Raw genomic sequence first — 18,653 nt, forward strand, 5'->3', positions numbered from 1 at the left:
ACCGGGTCTGATGTGGTTGGAAGACACCCACCCCCCACCCCTGCTCCGACGGTCCTCTTGATCCCGCCGAAATTCCCAACCAGACTCTGCACCGTGTCTACAAACAGCTCACCCTCCGCCGAGGAGAAACACTTATGATATCATGTTCCCTGGTGTCCCTCGCTGCGTGTGGAGGAATGTCATGTTAAACAGAAGATTCCTGTGGGTTGCCAGATCTTTGTGATTGGGTTGCCAGATCCATTGGAACCCCCGTGCCCCTCTTCAAATCCCCAGCAAAGTTTTTGCATTGGACGTCCCATCTCTGTTCACCTCTGCCTGTGGCGATCTCGGTCCCGTCTTGACTCCAGGGAGCTGGTTTCTGTGGCCCGCCACAAAAATGTCCGCTATTTTCTTTCCATTATTGCATGGTCGAGGCTCCTGGAATGGGTGGTGGGGGCAGACGAAAAAAAAAAGAAAGAAAAGAGGCGCTTTTATGAGCTCCACAGCTGCTGACATAATGCAGTTTTTTTTCTTCTTCCAATGCAGAGTGAAAGAGCGTTTTAACAGTTCCCTGGAAGATATTATTAACTCATTCTCACACACACTTCTCCATCTCTCGTCGAGCTTTTAGCACTGTTGAAGGCCAGACAGAAGTAATGGATTTTTTTTTTTTTTATATTATGGGCCAAACCCGTGTAGTAACTGAAGGTCATTTCTGTGTCGTCTCTGGCCGCGAGATTTAACCACCCCCAAGCACCGCCCGAAATATCTGCTGAAAAGCCATGAACACACCTATTCACAACATAGCTCGAAGCCATGCCACAAACAACTGAAAAATAAAAACGTGATCTCATAGCAGCAAACGAAGAACATTGATTCATTCATTTGATTTTTTTTTTTTATTGCTTTTCTGGTGTGAATTTAAAAGGATGCAACCAGATTAAGTTCACGATAAAGGACCCCTTTCCTTTGGGATTTTTATTTTTTTTGGTACTGATAAGCATTATTGTTGATTAATTTCATATTACATACATTCTATATTACCATCAACATGAAAAGTCTTTTACACTCTACATTACCATCACTATATTATCTATATACCATTTATATCACCATATAGGTACAGAAACACAGACCTGCAGACAACTTAATTCATGTCTCAGAATCGTGTCCTTCAGCCCCAGCACTGGCAACAGCAAACGCAACACTCATAACACACTGAGCTTAAAAACACTGCCAACATCTTTGGTTCGTAATAACCAAAAAAATAAAAAGATAAAATCCCAAAAGACCAAATGTCCATCCTGGAATTTGCCACTATTTTATTATATTTGCCACTATTTCATTACATTAATAATACCACTGTACTATTCAATAAATTTCCTACATTTCAGTATGATTACTGCAAACATTTTAAACCATTTGAAAGCATGTTGTGTGTGTGTGTGTGTGTTTTACAGAAATGTAAAGAATGTGCTGCAAAAATGTTTGGAATGCGATTGAGCCAGGAGTGAATTTTGGAAAGTGTGCTGGCTGAATGTATGTTCAGCACGGAATTAATGAAAATATTACAGTCAGCTCCGTTTTAGAAATAGATCGTTCTTATAAACAACAAACTTTGTGTCTCACTTAGCTCTGTTTAACCTCTGGCTACTTCCTCCACTGATGCCCCATAGTGCATTGATAAGAGCCCGATGTATTTACCCATCATACACGCTGGTGTTTTGCCTATAGTGATTCATTCGGTCGTGGGCTTTTTTGAGGTTCATCGCGAAGAATTGCGTGCATTAGGAATGTATGTGTGTGCGACTCATCAGAACAGCATGAGCGAGAGGAGTGTGTGTGTGTGTGTGTGTGTGTGTGTGTGTGTGTGTGTGTGTGTGTGCGTGTGTTTGTGTGTGTGTGTGTGTGTGAGAAAGTCTGAGGGTCTGTGCTTCTGTTTTGTAAACAGTTCAGCATTCCAATGTAGACATTTCAGCACAAGCCAGAAAGGAGACCATTTACTCAAGTTAGAGTGTGTGTGTGTGTGTGTGTGTGTGTGTGTGTGTGAGACAGAGAGAGAGAGAGAGAATCTGAATTGTCTAACTGATCGTTGACCATAGTGTTATGGAAGAAATGATTATGGCGCCAGAGTCTGCATATGTTAAATGTCTCACACTGTGTTTGACAGAAAATGTCTTGTATGTGAAAAGCAAGACTGTGTTAGTGGAGTTTCCTGTGTTCCCAGATTGTGTGAGTGTGTGTGTGTGTGTGTGTGTGTGTGTGTGTGGCAATGCATCCTCTCTTTGTACAGAACTTGAATTTTAGAGACTGCTGTAATATGTGGAAGCAGCTGGTGAGAAAGAAGACGAGTGAAGAATTAGGTGTGTTTGTTTGTGTGTTTTGTGAATGACCTTTTTGTACCCTGTGTACAGTTGGCGTGATTTCCTGTACAGTTTTGTCAATTTTTGGAATTCTTGTTTTTTTTTTAAGATTTTCATGTCCCCTCTAACGTCCCGTCATCACTTTCCTTTTAACAGTGTGAAACCCAGATTAATCAACATTAAAAAATTCAGAAGTTCAGTGGTGTGTGTCCTCGTAGTGTGTGTGTGTGTGTGTGTGTGTGTGTGTGTGTGTGTGTGTGTGGCAATGCATCCTCTCTTTGTACAGAACTTGAATTTTAGAGACTCTGCTGTAATATGTGGAAGCAGCTGGTGAGAAAGAAGATGAGTGAAGAATTAGGTGTGTTTGTTTGAATGACCTTTTTGTACCCTGTGTACAGTTGGCGTGATTTCCTGTACAGTTTTGTCAATTTTTGGAATTCTTGGTTTTTTTTAAGATTGTCATGTCCCCTCTAACGTCCCGTCATCACTTTCCTTTTAACAGTGTGAAACCCAGATTAATCAACATTAAAAAATTCAGAAGTTCAGTGGTGTGTGTCCTCGTAGTGGGTGTGTGTGTGTGTGTGTTTGAATGCGTGTCACGCTGCCCTGTTGTCTCACCGACCCACCCTGTTCTCCCAGCCTGGACTCCCTCCGGAAGTTGGGCGGCTCCTCCACGCGGCAGAAGTCACAGAGGCATAAGATTGCGCAGATCCCATCCTGCTTGTGTCATTAGTGCGTCATTCAGCAACGACTACGTCACCAGGCAACAGCCATCGTTTTGTCAGTGGGGTGGGGGCTGATGCGTTGAGACAAGTGCAGGGATGGTCGCTCGCCTCCCACGCCGAGCTCTCGCCGCATTTCAAACAGGAGGCCACGCCCATCGGGCTCCATGCGGCCCATTTCTCTTAACAACCCTCAGCCAAAGTACACGGGGTCAACGCTGGAAAATGTAAACACGCGTCCGCGGCGCTCACCTGCGCCGGGACCTGCGCCGGACCCTCCCCGCATCTGACCGTCGGGCCTGGTCCGAGTAAAACTCTCAGCAGGTCCGACACGTCACTCGTGGATTTGTGTTCTGAATAGGCGAGGTAGGTGAAAGGTAGACATGGGGGCGGAAGAGGTCCGACTGTTGAGAGAATTGTGTTCTGTGTTTTGTGGGTGGGTGTGTGTGTGTTTTCACATATTCATACATTTACAAACAAATATCTCCTAAAATTGTGTGAAAATATTGTCCATTTTTAATAAAAAAAACAAACTTTTTTTTGGTTTCTGCGATTTCTTTTATTTTTCATTTTTTTTAGATGTGTGTATGTGTGTGTGGCTCTGCTAATGGTTGCTCTGCCTGACCTGCTTTGATGTGGAGTCCCATCCTCCATGTTGCTTTAGGCTGCAGTCGTTATTAGTCGTCGTCCTCTGTGTCCCTCCCTTTATGACCTTCCGCCTCAAGATGTATTGTGTTACATCCTCATTATCTGACACGGCCTGTGATCTTTCCCGTATAATTTATTATCTCTTTGTAATTGTAGAGGAATATAAAAATGTGTCATAAATCATTTGGGGATATTTTAACCCTATTTGCAATCTGCAGCTCTTCAAACGCTCGCACGCGTCATATAATGCTGCAGATGTGATGACCTCCGTAACCTCCGCTGCCTTCCTTGCATCTGTGCATAAACTACAGGACAGACATTTGGTTCCAACATTATAAGAAAAAGAAAAAGAGATACACTGCTCTTTTAAAATTGCACGACAGCAACACAATACAAATATTTTACCTTTACATTTACAGCATTTACCAGACGCCCTTAACCAGAGCGACTTACAATCAGTAGTTACAGGGACAGTCCTCCCCTGGAGCAACTTAGGGTTAAGTGTCTTGCTCAGGGACACAATGGTAGTAAGTGAGTGTCATGAGTGAGTGACTGGTATTGAAGTGTCATGTAAAGTACGTTTATATACCGGCTATACCAGCCCAGCAGATCAACGAATTCACTGCGTTATCCAGGTTCCTGCACCTTTTCAAGCAGCAAATTGAATGTAAAAGTTCTACCTGGTACGATCTGAACCAATAGTTACGACTATTGGTATTTTTTTTTTTTATCTTCGCCCTTCATCGCTACTCTTATTCCAGTGTAGTACAAGTGATGAATTGTGGGTAATTGTGGGAGAGCGCCTGTAAAGCTTTTTTTTTTCCATTCCGCTGTACGTGATGAAGGAACGTTCGCCTGCCCCCGGCTGCTCGGACCCGCAGCGCGCAGGAAGTGGCTGGGCAGTTGGGTTCACCTCAGGCCTGCGCTGTTTTTCTGTGCGGCGGGACATCGGCCCTCTCAGTAATTTGACTCGTGTGGTTGCAGGTTCTCCCCAGGTTTGTATGGAGGGCGTGTCCGGTGCTAATGTCCTTGTTTTTGTTGGTTTTAATGAATAAAAGTTGCTTGTTCCACAGCTTACATATATTGCACCTGTCGGGGGGATTCAATTCAATTTTTGATTCAATTTTTATTTCTTCATCACAGAAATGGTATGGTTAATAACATTATTTACTTAATCTTCTGCCTGATGAATAATATTTCAGTTTGAAATGTAAATTCAGGCTTAGCTGATGGTTTGTATTGAAATGTGGAGCTGATGAAGTCATTCCTGTCTGTCTGTTTCCTCAGGGCCCTCACATAGCTTCGGTGACCCTGGCTGCATATGAATGTGGCTCCGTGGACTTCCCAGAGCCGCCCTACCCCGACCAGATCACCTGCTCCCCAACAGAACCTGCCGGGGACAGGGCCATCTCCCTGTGGAGCATCATCTCCAAAGTCCGGCTGGAGGCCTGCATGTGGGTGAGTGAGTGAGCTGGTAAATAACCTGGGGTTCGTCTGAAGTCCCCCCTTCTTACGTCCTGCTGGTGGTTTCACACCTCAGGCACGAGGCTTGTGGTTTTCTTCCTGTCTGTGAGATCAGAGCTGCGTGGCTTTTACACGTGGTGTTCTGCACATGGTGTTCCCCGAGCCCGTCTATGGTCCTGCAGTGGCTAGAAATGGCCATGTGTATAAAGAGGGCTTTGGCCATTCTGGTTCACCGTTCAGAGAGCGGCAGCTCAGACGGTCGGATCTGGAATTTGGCCCCTTATGTCGTCATAAGGGGATTAATTTTTCCTGTCTGCATCGTGGTTGGTGAATGGCGTCATTTCTGCGAATGACCCCTCAACTTCTATAGGCCACTCTCCTCCCCATCTCGCCTCTCTCCTCCTCATTAGCATTTAAAGCTACAGACACCGAAACAGCGTGTCCTGGGAAATCTCACTGTGGGACTGGATCAAAGTGGCTGTGGTTCTGCACCAAGGCTGAATTTTGGAAAGATACTTCAGATGCATGTTTTAGGGGACCAACAAGACCAACATAAAAGAAAAAGAAATATCATATCAGGGGACCTTGAAGCTTCTCAGAAGAGACGTGCACAAATGGCACTTCACTGACCGGGAAACCGACAGGTGTTTCCTCTGCTTCCACCTCCTTCCTCACATTTTATCTACACTGATTTGATTTTAGCGACTAGCATGGTTAGCATCTGTAGTAGGCGCTTTAGAAATGTTCTCTGCGGAGCTACATCAAAAATGTTTGAAGATGACGATTCTGCGTCTGTCGTTTTTAGTTGCGTGAGGAGGGGACGGGCCATGATGAATGCATGCCACCATTTTCTAATTTCAATTTGGCTTCAGTATTAGTGCACGTTAGCGTCGCGGCCTTAAAGTTGCTGAAGATCGGCCGTCTCCAAGCACCTCGACGGTATCAGAAGCACGGGCTTGTGGTTCCAACTGTGGTATTCATCGCTTACAAAAGACCCCTTCGGTGACGCGCCTCGTCTCCGGCGAAGTGCTCCTGTTATCTTCAGGAAAACAGGAAGGGATTTTTATCAGTGCCTTCAGTGAAGGTAAAGATGTTCTGCAGCATGCTAGGCTAGTAAAACGTTATCAGCTCTCTCGACATCTAGATTTCTTTGTCATCCTGGAAACTTTCCTGGAAAGTTTGCTTTGTATCAGTAGTAAAATGTGCAACATTCAATCAGTTTAGCCATATGTTGCAAATGCAGGACAGCTACTGACCACTGATAGATGGACATTGGGATGGTGAAGGGCAGAACCCCGTAATCAGAAGGATGCCGGTTAAAGTTAAAGTTAAAGTGAAGTGATTGTCACATGTGATACACAGCAGCACAGCCCACTGTGCACACAGTGAAATTTGTCCTCTGCATTTAACCCATCACCCTGAGTGAGCAGTGGGCAGCCATGACAGGCGCCCGGGGAGCAGTGTGTGGGGACGGTGCTTTGCTCAGTGGCACCTCAATGGCACCTTGGCGGATCGGGATTCGAACCGGCAAACTTCTGATTACGGGGCCGCTTCCTTAACCACTAGGCCACCACTGCCCCACCACTGGTTCGAATCCTGATCTGCCAAGGTGGCACTGAGGTGCCACCAAGCGCCTGTCATGGCTGCCCACTGCTCACCAAGGGTGACGGTTAGAAGCAGAGGACACATTTCGTTGTGTCACCGTGTGCTGTGCTGCAGTGTTTCACAATGACAATCACTTCACTTTCACTTCATATGATTTGGTCCTTGACTGGGCAACCCTAGTTATCGAGACATGTAGCTTGTTGATTGGCTGAATACCAACCATCGCCACCACTGCCGCTCCCTCATTTTTCTACCCAGGGCTTCCTCTTCTCGCGTGCTTCATCTGTTGGGCGGCATCAGATTTCAGCAGGGTGAGCTGGGTTTGGCTAATGGGTGTGCCCACCCTATCCCAAGGGACTGGCAGTGCCCACAGAGTGTTGTGGAAAGCGGAACTGCCAAACACTGCGGTAACTATGGGTGTTTTCCTCGCCATTAGACATAATCCAGTGCAGTCAGACGAAGCTGAGAGCACACCGTCAGATACACCAACCTACATGCAAGTGCGTGATGGTGCATTTTCATTTCGTTTTTGGGTGCACTAGTTTTCCGAGGATGGTGCTTGAAATTGAGGCATTTCTTCTTCACACACACACACACACACACACACACTTGTACAAACTGCCCAACCCATCTCATCTTGCACAAATGGTCTCTTTAACTACCAGTTGGGCAGGTGCTTGAGTCAAAGATTTCAGTCATCACTGAGTCCTGCATGTGGACACCGCACACACACACACACACACACACACAGATACTAATGAAAGGAGCAGCTGCCTGGGAGATTAAGGGCCAACTGCTTTATGAGAAAATTTGGCGGCTCTCATCAAAGCATTTTGTTTTGAGAAGGAACAGGATGTCCCGATTAAATGACGCGCCAAGTGACACCGCAGACGCAAAGTTTTTGTGTTGAACAATGTGCCGCTCTGTGCCAGGGCTTCAGATGATTGGTTCTCTCTGTAAAAATGAATGAGAACGTTGTTGTTGTTTATCTTCTGTGATCGGCCGTTTCCTCTTTTCCTATTTTCTCGCCACGCTCTACCATGCTCTTACTGAATACCGTACTCTCCGTACTGTGCTGTGCTCTAATACACTCGTTTACAGACCCCCGCTGTACCCTACCGTACTATCACTCCTCAGTCCGGCTGTACTGTGAGCTTTTCTTCTCCACCACACTGTATCAATGTTTTATTATTCTACACCCCTGAACTGTACTGCCTACACTCTGGAATACATTTCTGATCTGTGCTTTACTAGCATAAGAATATACTATGATGACATACAATATACTCTCATGTGCATTTGCATCTGCATTATCATACTATACTGCACTGTACTGTACCGTACTGTACAATACTGTACTACATTCTACAATTCAGGCCTGCTTATCATAATGGACCAAATTATGATTTTTTTCTAACATTTATTAACACATTTATTAACAATTAATAAAATAATAAACTGTACAACTCTACTGAAATGATCCTATACTGTTCTATACTATAACAAACCATACCCTGCACTATCCAGACCTGCTAATTTGATGCAGATGGAGAAAAGTATGAAATTATTTGTAACATTTATTCCTTTTTTTTTTTTAGTTTTTACAAAGTCTGATGTTTCATATTGGATGAAACCCCAGATTCCTCCTTTGGAACCCAACTGGTCCTGGTTGTACAATGGAAACTCACGATTGGCCCAACAGCTCTGACTTAACATGTTCTTGTTTGCTTGCATGTCTGAAGGGTGCTGGCACGGCGATTGGAGAACTTCCTCCATATTTCATGGCCCGGGCAGCGAGGCTGTCAGGGGCGGGGCCCGATGACGAAGATTACCAGGAGTTTGAGGAAATGCTGGAACAGGGAGACAATGCACAGGTGTGGGTCTCACTCACAAATACACACCTCATTTACAAAATTGCCACTTTTACTCACTGGCATTTATTCTCAGTTATATGGTTCTTTTTATGTTTTTATTGCAGCTTTTAGTGTTTGTGTGTCCTGCATTTTCACTCTGAGCCTCGGGTTTTACAGAACTATCACATTCACATCACATGTTTTTCCCAAAGAGACTTCTGGGTGAAAATTTTTGATTGAGGTTTGTTTCTATAAAGCAGTTGGAAAAATTAGCATAATATAATTTTGCTTATTGTGATATGGATTGCACACTTGTTTTCTTTTGCAGGAAACTATGAGACTACATAACAGTTGAAAATAAACTGTAAATTAAAAGCAGATAAACAAACAACATCAAAAGCGCTTCATTATTGTGGTTTTGAATACGGATATGTAACCATCTTCTGGCCTATCTCATTTATTTACATTTACATTTATGGCATTTATCAGACGCTCTTATCCAGAGCGACTTACAATCAGTAATTACAGGGACAGTCCCCCTGGAGCAACTTAGGGTTAAGTGTCTTGCTCAGGGACACAATGGTAGTAAGTGGGATTTGAACCTGTGACTCTGTAGTCTTCTGGTTCATAGGCAAGTGTGTTACCCACTAGGCTACTACCATCCCTATCTCCAATTTAGATTGAGTTTCCAAGGTTGCATCCCACAGTTTTACTCAATTTCTCAGGAAGCCACTTTTATCTGCGTTATCATGGGCCCTTTTTTCACTGCACATGAAATAACGGGACAGGAGCAGCAGAGCTTCAGGACCTTTATCCTCCAGCCTCTGGAAACGACCGGTCTGACTTGTGGTTGCAGCCGAGTTCTCCCGTAAGATTTTCTCAGCTCACGCTGGATCTCTTCCTCTCCACATGAGGATCCGTGATCACGCTTCTTCGTTTGAACATCTTGGCTGCCACCCGCTGCACTCTGCTTCGAGCAGGAACCATGAGTGGAAACGGGGGGGGAAGCCCGGTTCCAGTTCTCTGGAACTGAAGGTTCCAGCAGTGTGTGCCGTGGAAAAATACCCAGTTGAGGAGATCAGTTTCACCTCGGTCAACAGCAGCAGAGAAGAGTGCTGCACAGATGCTGCATATTGTGTTACACGCTCTGCACTCAACACAGGTGTTGAGAAAGGATCTCCTCACTTGGACCAATGTTCTAGATGAGCGCTTCCATGACGTGTTCTAGATTAAGGTAATGGAAGCCCTGGAGGTAGAACCCAGGAGACGCTTAACGAGTGCTTGTTCCTCCCTCGTTCTCGCCGTCTGGTCTTGGTCGGTGCACCGAACGGGATTTAGATTTGGGTAGCACAGACAACGTTCGCGGTGACGGACGTGGCCTGGTTCCTCACTGTGATGCAAGACATGTCATCGCCGGTCGTGACATCAGAGCTCACGCAGACGCCACAATAAAGTCCAGCGGCCACCGGCGACGTAGAGGCTGAAACGAAGCACGGCGATGGACGGAGACGGAGCGAACCTGGAGAGCGAGTGCGATCGGGTCGTAGGAACCGAGAGGATGGAACGCGACCGCACGGAACCCAGAAGAGCGTTCAGCCACCACTTAATCTGCCGGCCCAGGGCGCGATTTTGCTCCCGAGCTTTTATTTTACGTCTTCTGTCTCAGTCTTTCTCATTACTTTTCTGTTCTCTCTCACTCTTTCTCCTTTCTTGCTCACATTTATACACAGGCTCTCTTTTTTTTTTGCTCATTTTCTGTCTCAGTTCTCACCAGCTCTCTCTTTTCCCTTCTTGTCTGACAGTCCCTCTTTCTCTCTCTCTCTCTCTCTCTTCCTCTTTCTCTCTCTCTCTCTGCCTTGTGCTTCCCTCTCTTTCTCTCTCTCTCTTTCCCCTGCTCTCATTCGGTCTTCGTTTGCCCAGCACACGGCGGTCTGCGCAGGGCGTCCGTTTAGTGTATGGGATGTTTAGTGTGCGGACATCTGGCGGCGGCGGCGGCTTTGTTCTCTCTACGTGGCCGGGGTGGCTGACATGTGCGAGTGCAGGATCCCCACATCCTCTCCTCCTCAGATGGGAAGATGCTGCTGAACCGGGCGACGCCGCTGTCCTCTCACCGCCGTCAAAGTAGACTTTTCGAGCTTTGGCCAAGGATTTGACCAAAAATGGTGCTCTTTTTATCTGGAAAGATTTATTTTTTGGGGGAAAAATGTCTTTTTTTTTTTCTCTTCAATCTGAACACCTGAGGATATGTGGATATTCAGTTCACAGCAGAGACGATGCATAATAGTCAGCGAAGATGATGATGTCATTTGGTTTTGGCTTATGAAAATGTAGAACATTAGTGCCTGTCTGTCTCCTTTTTATATCTTTCCCTGGAGCTGTCGGCCTGACTATATGTCTTTGTCGTATTCTGTGTGTGTGTGGTTGCCATTGGTATCAGCTCTGGGTTCCTGTGTCCTCACTCAGAGGTCACGGAAGGGTCATCACTCGCCTCGACTCTTCTTCCACCCGAACACATGTACAGTGTTTTAATTAAAACACTATAAAGGTGAAACTGGTGACTGGATAATACGTGTGTTATTTTATTGTTTTTTCTTTTATAAAACAGTTTTTTCAATAAATCATTACAAGCCTCTTTCCTTTGAAGTGAACCTAAAACACCCCAGCAGCGAAGGGGTTAAACCTCTGTGAATTCTTCACTGCCAACTCCCAGGCAGCAGGGTAACCCGACTCAGAGACATCTGTGCTGGGCCGGGCCGGGCCGGGCGTGCATGTGCCTCCCCGGCGCTGGGCTGGCGGAGCTGTGGTTTGGCCCTGCCCCGTCACGTGACTTCTCTGAAAGTCCCCCCTCCCTCCGCCGGCCCCCGTGTTTCCAGTAAACTGTTTGAAAGGAGGGGGTGAGTCAGAAAGGAACCAGCTTCCCTTCAACCACAGCTTGTTAAAGAATTTGTCAACGTGGACTCCGGGGCGCGCATTTTTCCTTTTTTTTTTTTAAAGTACGCGCGTGATAGATTTGGCATTTCTTCTTCTTCTTTTTTTTTTTTTTTTTTTTCTGGAACGATTCGGTGGCTCAGATTGCATCAGGCGCCCTTAATCAGTTCACTTCCTGTGCCACACGGGGTAGACTAAGGCATGTGAGAAATAAGTACGGTGAACTTTGGTACCGAACTGTCCGGAGACCTGGATCTGTCTTAAAAAATATCTATAATAATATATAAACAATGGTGGGAGGTTGCTCGTTTGTTCTCCATCCTCTGCTCCTCATGTTCTTTCAAATTCCCACGTATGTCAAGCCATTCATCCTCAAAATCTTTCACTCCATTTAGTCTGATCAGGCAATGATGAGAAAATATGTACACAGATCTGGTCTCTTCAGATCAATCTGTCATTATTGGCCATCTGTCCGGTACCTGGATTAGATTGACTCTTATTCCCCCTAAAAGTGCTTATTTCTTTCTTGTTTTTTTATTACCTGTTTTGTATTTCACCTTGAAGCACCTGTTGTCATTTTGAACATGTTAGATTACGGAGAAGAAAAAAATATATAGAAAATATGCAGTAAAATGTAGAAAAGATACAGGAGATAGGATTTACTGTAACTGTACTTTCAGGTCACAGTGAAATTGGGGGGGAAAAAACACGGCGGGCATCCGATCCCCCCTCTTTAAATCGCCCGTAAGTCCGGCCCCGGGAGACGCGGCAAAGCCCTGGTTGGGGTGCATGGCAGCAGTTGCCAAGATGGTAATTTTCCATGATTCTTGGAAAAAGCAGAGGGTGGGGCTTATGGATTATCCAAATCTATCACGCCTCAAGAAAGGAAGTGTAACAATTAGGAAGTGGCTGTAAAAATGGCATAAAACGAGAACAAAGAGACCAGGGTTGTTGTTTTTTTTTGTTCTTCTGTATTTAATTGTCTTTCAAACAAATGGTTCAGTTTACAATTGTCCTGTTGACTCAAGAATTTGCAAGAATAATCTTGCATCACGTATCCAGTGTTATTTGAGTCATTTCAGAAATTTTGCCTTGATAATTAGGAAAAAAGACGAGTGAATACCGCGTTCAGAAAGCCGTAAAAGAAAGCAATGCTGTCTGGAATGTGCAAAAATTAAAATATGTATTTATAAAATATGTATATTTATTAATTAGAAATCATCTTTGGGTGGGAAGTTTTTTTTTCCCTTTTATTGCATGTACATGTCTGGAGGTTCTGATGCACCATAATGATCTGATGATCCTGACTCATTCTCTAAAGCTGGTGCACAAGATCCAGTGTCCACCACAAGCTACCCGATCCACTCATCATGTGACTCAGGTCATGTTCCTCTCCACTGTAAGGCATCTGCATTAATTTCACGTCCCTGTGTGGCATCAGGCTTGGCTGTATGTATTAGGTAAGCCCCCCCTGTGGCTATTGGTCGGCAGGAGGTTTAAAAATTTGAACTGAGCCAATCAGACGTTTGTCCGTTAAACACCCCCGCCTCCTTCTGCTCTCGGTTCTGTATTACTCAGTACATGGCCATTTTAGGTATGAAAATAGGAGCAAGCCCACCACAGAACCATCAGGGCTAGTTCTCAGAGCAGGATTCTCAGAGATTGTCTGCATCACCTCACTTGCAGAAAAATGGCGTGTGTCTGATCAGAAATGCGCCAGAGGAAGTGCGTCTGTGGCCCTTATTCCAGTTTTGCGTGCCTCTCATATTAGTTTCACTTTGAGTGGAATAATGTTGCATAAGTAATTGTACTGTACCATACAACAAATATGAAACGTTTTAAAAACTCAGTTGCTTAATGCATCTTGTTTTCTCATTCCGATCATTGATTTAATTATAAAAAAAAAAATTAATGTGGATTTATTCATTTATAAATGAACAAATTTGTGATTGAAATGTGATTGCCTTCATATTTGGGTACAGTTCTGCAAGCTAAAAGCATTCTTTTAGCGAAATACAGAATCATTTACAGCTAAAGCAGGTTTGTCATTTCGAACCTCTAATGTGGGTCATGTTTGAGAAGCATGTGTCTGTAAAACTAATATTGCTATAATTATGGAGTGAACATGTAGTCCCGCTCATGCAAAGTGAAATAGAGCGCAAGCAGACAAAGGATGCATAAGCAGTTAAAAACTCTATTAAAAAGGGTTTCCAGAAAGGTGCTGCTGCTCAGATGCTTCAGGTGAGAGGCTGGAGGCTCCCAGCAGCTTCCCAGAAACCCTGAAAAGAACCTTTAACCCTCCTCTTCCCGGCGAAGGGCACTTTCAGGAAAATGTCCGTGTCACTTGTGAAAAGGCTTTTGTCCATGCAGAAGAGGGCAGAATTAGAGGGAATGTGAGTCACTGGAATGGGCCCGGAGTCTGGTCTTGTTCTCGAGCTGCGTTAATAATGCCATTTTTAGAAAGTCACTGAAAGGTGCCCAGTATGAGGCAAAGGGTGAAACGGCTCAGCGCAGGGGGATTTTTCTCAAATGTATATTTAAACGTTTCTTTTCTTTTCATGTGGGGGGTGAGGGCAGAATTTGCAGAAATGAGGTGGCTGAATAACTGAATTCTCATTTCCCAAAGCAGAGAAATTGTCTCTGTAGAAGATGACGGACTTTGTGGGTGGTTAATGAAGGGTTAATGGCTGGTGGTGTGGGCCCAGGTGTGGTGCTCTGCTCGGTTCGGGTTCAAAGAATTTAAAGGACTCAGACATTTCGAAAAAGAAACTGTTTCAGTATATTAATTTGAGTTCTTTTTTTAATTAATTACAATTTTTTTTTAATTTGCTAAGAGATAACTTCCTGTAGGTTGTTACAGTCTTGTATGTTCGCTTTTTAAATACCAATTCCCCGATTAGACCACTGCAGCATTTCTTTTGCTGGCATTATCTTTGAAATGTTTCTGTCTTGCATTTATTATCTGAATTAAACATAACAGTGATTACAAATTTCTTATTTGCAGGGCATATTTCTTTTCAGCTAAAATGTTTGTGCTCAAACTGCATCAGCCAAGGTAGTTTTCTTCTGTTTTTGTCGCAGTTTTGCTAAAGTATTTTTCTGTTGCACTTTGCAAAATTGCTTCCAATTTGCCTAAATAAATTCTTAAAGCAAACCTATTGAAACAGGATCCTTTGATAAAGTAAAAATCCACCTGCAGTGATTTAAAGGATGAGCATGGATATTTAAAAGTGGCAGGAGCTGTTTGAATGAACTGCAAAAAAAGTCACATTTAAATTAAATTAGTTATAATTTAAGCAAAACCGTTATTAATTTACATTTTCAGAGAGTTTGTGCAAATCTCTTTAAACCATCAAAATACTGTAATTTACTCAAAACAAATGTGAGAATAAAAAGAGTAGCATTTCAGCCGAAATCCTGTGCTTCAAGTTGAAATGTTCTTTAGTGCTTTTCATCTTCTGTACATTTTCTGCACAAAATGCATTTCGTTCACACATAAAATTGTCTAACAGAAAATAATAAAATATCTTAGCAATTTGAATTATTTGCCAGTTAAATCATTATAAGAATTCGGAGTCAGGGATTCTGTTCCTTTTGCTGAAATGAGAGAATTAACATTCGTTTCTTAAAACACAAATGAACCCTGACTTGTGCAAAGTTGCTCATAATCAGCTTGTAGTAAATTGGTTCTTTTTAGTGACTTTTATAAACTTAGATTTTCATTTAATTTTAGGACTTTGCCACCAGAGCCAAGTTAGCGGTCCAGAAAATGGTGCGGCGAGTCGGATTCTTCGGGATTCTTGCCTGTGCTTCCGTGAGTTTGTTGCACAATCTAAGACATTCTCATGTGCTTTCCTTATTAAAAACACCTTGCTTGCAGTATTTCTGTTGTTTAATGTTAAATGTTTAATTTTTATAGAAATTATAGTTGCATTTAGTGAAATTTGGTCAAATTATGATTTTTCTTTATAATACATATCCATATTAATCTGACATTTTTTCTTTTTAATGAATTATGAGATTTAGAATGTAAGAGTTGTTATTTTAAGAAACAATTTGGTTGTTTTTCATCTTTTAAAAATAACTGAGATATACACTGTTCTGTATTATGAATGGATTACCCATTGCACTATTCAGTATGAAAATAATTTACATATTTATCCTGATCAGTTTATTCGTCCTATAACAACATGTTTTTCCCTGCAGATCCCAAATCCGTTGTTTGACCTGGCCGGTATAACCTGCGGACATTTCCTGGTGCCTTTTTGGACATTCTTTGGTGCAACGCTGATTGGGAAAGCAGTAATAAAAATGCACATTCAGGTGAGAGGATAGCTGTACCCCGGGGACGGTGTTGCAGTATGAAAAACTGGGATTTCTTAAAGCAATGGTCATTTCTTATTTTGTCAGCTTTATTTTTAAGCAGTTGCCGTGAAATTTGCTGTGGTTTTGGAATGTAAATGATGTTCGCCTCAAACCTACTGGCTCCCAGCTCTCTGTTTACGTGTCCATCTGTGGTATCAGTTAAGAAATGCAAATCTGCCACCAGCCAATTTCTTTGGGGGCCATTTTGTGCAGAGCTCTGCTCTGGTCATCCATTTTGTGCACAGCGCAGCTGAGCAGCCTGCAGGAATCTCCCAGGAGGATTTCAGAATGTAGACAAGTAGGTTGAAACTCGAGACGGCGGATCAAATATATTACCGAGCAGCGTTGGAGCAGGCGAGCTCAGGGTTGAACCAGGGCAGGGCGGAAAATGAGGGATGTTTGACTTTTTAGGGCCCCCCCCCCACCCATGGGCAATTGGGCAATTTACACGGGTCCCCCACTTCTCCCGATGTTCATGCAGAATCAGGAATCTAATCGAGTGAATAATTAACCGCTCCGAGTAAGTTCGAATTTGCTTGGCTCACTTGGACAGGGCACCGGGTCTTTAGGGTGTGGGGAACGTTGTCGTGCGCCGGAGAATAATACTTTTTTTTTATCATACTGATAGAGAAATCAGACACACGCACGCACACAGTTCGAATGAGCCACACCCCTCAGCTCTACACCTGGCCCTTTCGCCCGCCTTTGTGTCGGTAGGTGGCTTTTGTAGGTGTGCGTAGGAGTCGATTTTAGGCCGGGGACAGTGAGAGAAAGGGGACTCGTTCACGAGCGGCCCCGTTTTGTGGCCGTGGGCGCACACCTTTTTTTTTGTTGTTGTTGTCATGATTCACCTGCGCGCCGAGCGAGGCGGAGACACCCGATCTGTTCCTGCCGAGAGTGACACACAGGGCTCGCCGTGTTTCACGTTTCACAATACTTGACCCTCTTATGTTTCAGAGAATTGTGCTTTAGTGCCAGTGTCATTGTCATTGTAAAGTTGACATTTTCGTCAGACGCAAAGGTGTTGTGTTACCATAGCGCCATGTCTGCATGATTATGTTACACTCTGTATCAAGTTGATCCGACCGTCTCTCTCATAACTTTCATTGCGTGCGTATCATTTTGTAACATTATTTTCTCAAAGTCATTTTTTGTCACACTGCAGTGCAGCATGACGCAAGTGAACAAATCCCCTCAGGCGTTGTTCTTCTGGAGCCGTTGTTCTTCCCCTCAGGCGTTGTTCTTCTTCAGCCGTTGTTCTTCTGTTCGTCTTGGTATTGATTATTGCAACGTAAAGTATCCCGACCGTTGTCAATATCTTGCTGATCAGCTTGATATCAGCGTAACATATTGCGACTGTGTTCTGTGGTCTCTGCTTTAATGAAATCACTCTGTTGTCTATGCATTTTGGTTTTGTATCTTGTGTTGGGCTGGAAAGTGGAATTAGTACAATATTATTTACATTTTTTATTGTCTGCCACAACCTGCTCCATATGGAAGTAAAAGTGGTTCTAGACCATGTGAGGTTCAGTGAGGAGGCTGGTTCCAGTCGGCATGAGACGGGTGATTTTGTGCTGATTGGTGCTGCACCACACAGACCGTACGAGACGATGAGTAAGCAGGGTCCAGGCTGGACAGGGTCTTTTGAACTTTTAGATCGCCTTTCAGATGTACCGACATCACCAAAGGGAGAGAGAGCGAGGACGGGACCCCCCAGACAGGAACTCCGGTGCTTTTATCTTTCTCGTTAACAACCCCTCCAGCCCAGACCTCCTCTGCTCCCCGAGTTTAATCAGCCACAACACAGACACTCATTTCCTCACAGCCAATCGTGTCACGGTCACCGGGACGCCTCACTCAGACCTTTAGCAGGCTCTGGCCTCCTCCTTAAACCCTCCTAACGTCACACTAACGATGGAACCCTCTCCCCCTCCCCACCTTCTCTTTTTCAGAAACTTTTTGTGATCATAACCTTCAGCAGGCACATCGTGGAGCAGATGGTCGCCCTCATTGGGTGAGTAATCCCAACCACTGAGTAATGTTCATGGGCCCCATGAACGAATGGAAACGTCCTGAGCGAGTGTCTGTGTCTGTTGCTATGTGTGTGTCTGTGGTTATAAAGTGGGTCAGACATTAAAGGGTTACGTGGAAATGTGAAGATGCAGCGTGAGCGAGCGAGCGAGACTGAAATACAGCCGTAGAGGCTAGGAAAGACCCTTCCACCGTCCCAACGCTGTTCTTCAGAAACAGGAAGTGAAATGCAGGTGTATGAAACTTCTGTAAGTGGACAACATGGCGTCATGGAGCCCAAAAAAATAACCAATCAACCCTACACATGAACATCTCTTCACCTCGCAATACTGAATGGGCACTCAGCAGGAACCTTTAGTTCGAGACCATGAAACGGTGGGAAAAGGGCAGTGGGAAGGCGCCCTATTGGTAATTGCACCGTTCCAGTCAAAGGCACACGATTGGTGTTTTGTGTGGAAGCCACTGTGACTTTTAAAGTGTGGCTTTGGGTTCTCGTTAAAGTCCTGCCAAGTCACTCTGATCTGGCTGTTGCCTTTGGTTGGTTTATTTTAATCTTGCTGAGACAACAGTGACGTTACACTTTCTGCTCTTTGAAGGGTCCCTGCTCGGGTTTGCTTGAGAGACGTGACCTCCATCTTCTGGGTGCTCCAGTGTTGTGAGGCTGTGGTCTGTGGTTCTTTAGCTTCAGAAATGTG

The 18,653-nt window shown here is 44.3% G+C and overlaps 1 protein-coding gene across 2 annotated transcripts in view; it reads left to right on the plus strand.

The window, feature by feature from the left end:
- Positions 1 to 18,653, plus strand: part of LOC114791845 (vacuole membrane protein 1-like) — a 49,356-nt gene that overhangs the window by 13,536 nt on the left and 17,167 nt on the right. The window contains exons 1-6 of one of the 2 annotated variants that reach the window (XM_028982330.1): positions 2,674 to 3,430; positions 5,000 to 5,170; positions 8,524 to 8,655; positions 15,296 to 15,376; positions 15,769 to 15,885; positions 17,880 to 17,941. In XM_028982330.1, coding sequence (XP_028838163.1) covers positions 5,165 to 5,170; positions 8,524 to 8,655; positions 15,296 to 15,376; positions 15,769 to 15,885; positions 17,880 to 17,941 — 398 coding nt within the window. In that variant the 5' untranslated portion in view covers positions 2,674 to 3,430; positions 5,000 to 5,164. Of the gene's footprint in view, positions 1 to 2,673; positions 3,431 to 4,999; positions 5,171 to 8,523; positions 8,656 to 15,295; positions 15,377 to 15,768; positions 15,886 to 17,879; positions 17,942 to 18,653 lie in introns of those variants that run through there. The other variant, XM_028982329.1, reaches the window with a different exon arrangement.

This window comes from Denticeps clupeoides, chromosome 6 (assembly GCF_900700375.1).
Source record: "Denticeps clupeoides chromosome 6, fDenClu1.1, whole genome shotgun sequence".
In the NCBI taxonomy this organism is placed as follows: Eukaryota; Metazoa; Chordata; class Actinopteri; order Clupeiformes; family Denticipitidae; genus Denticeps; species Denticeps clupeoides.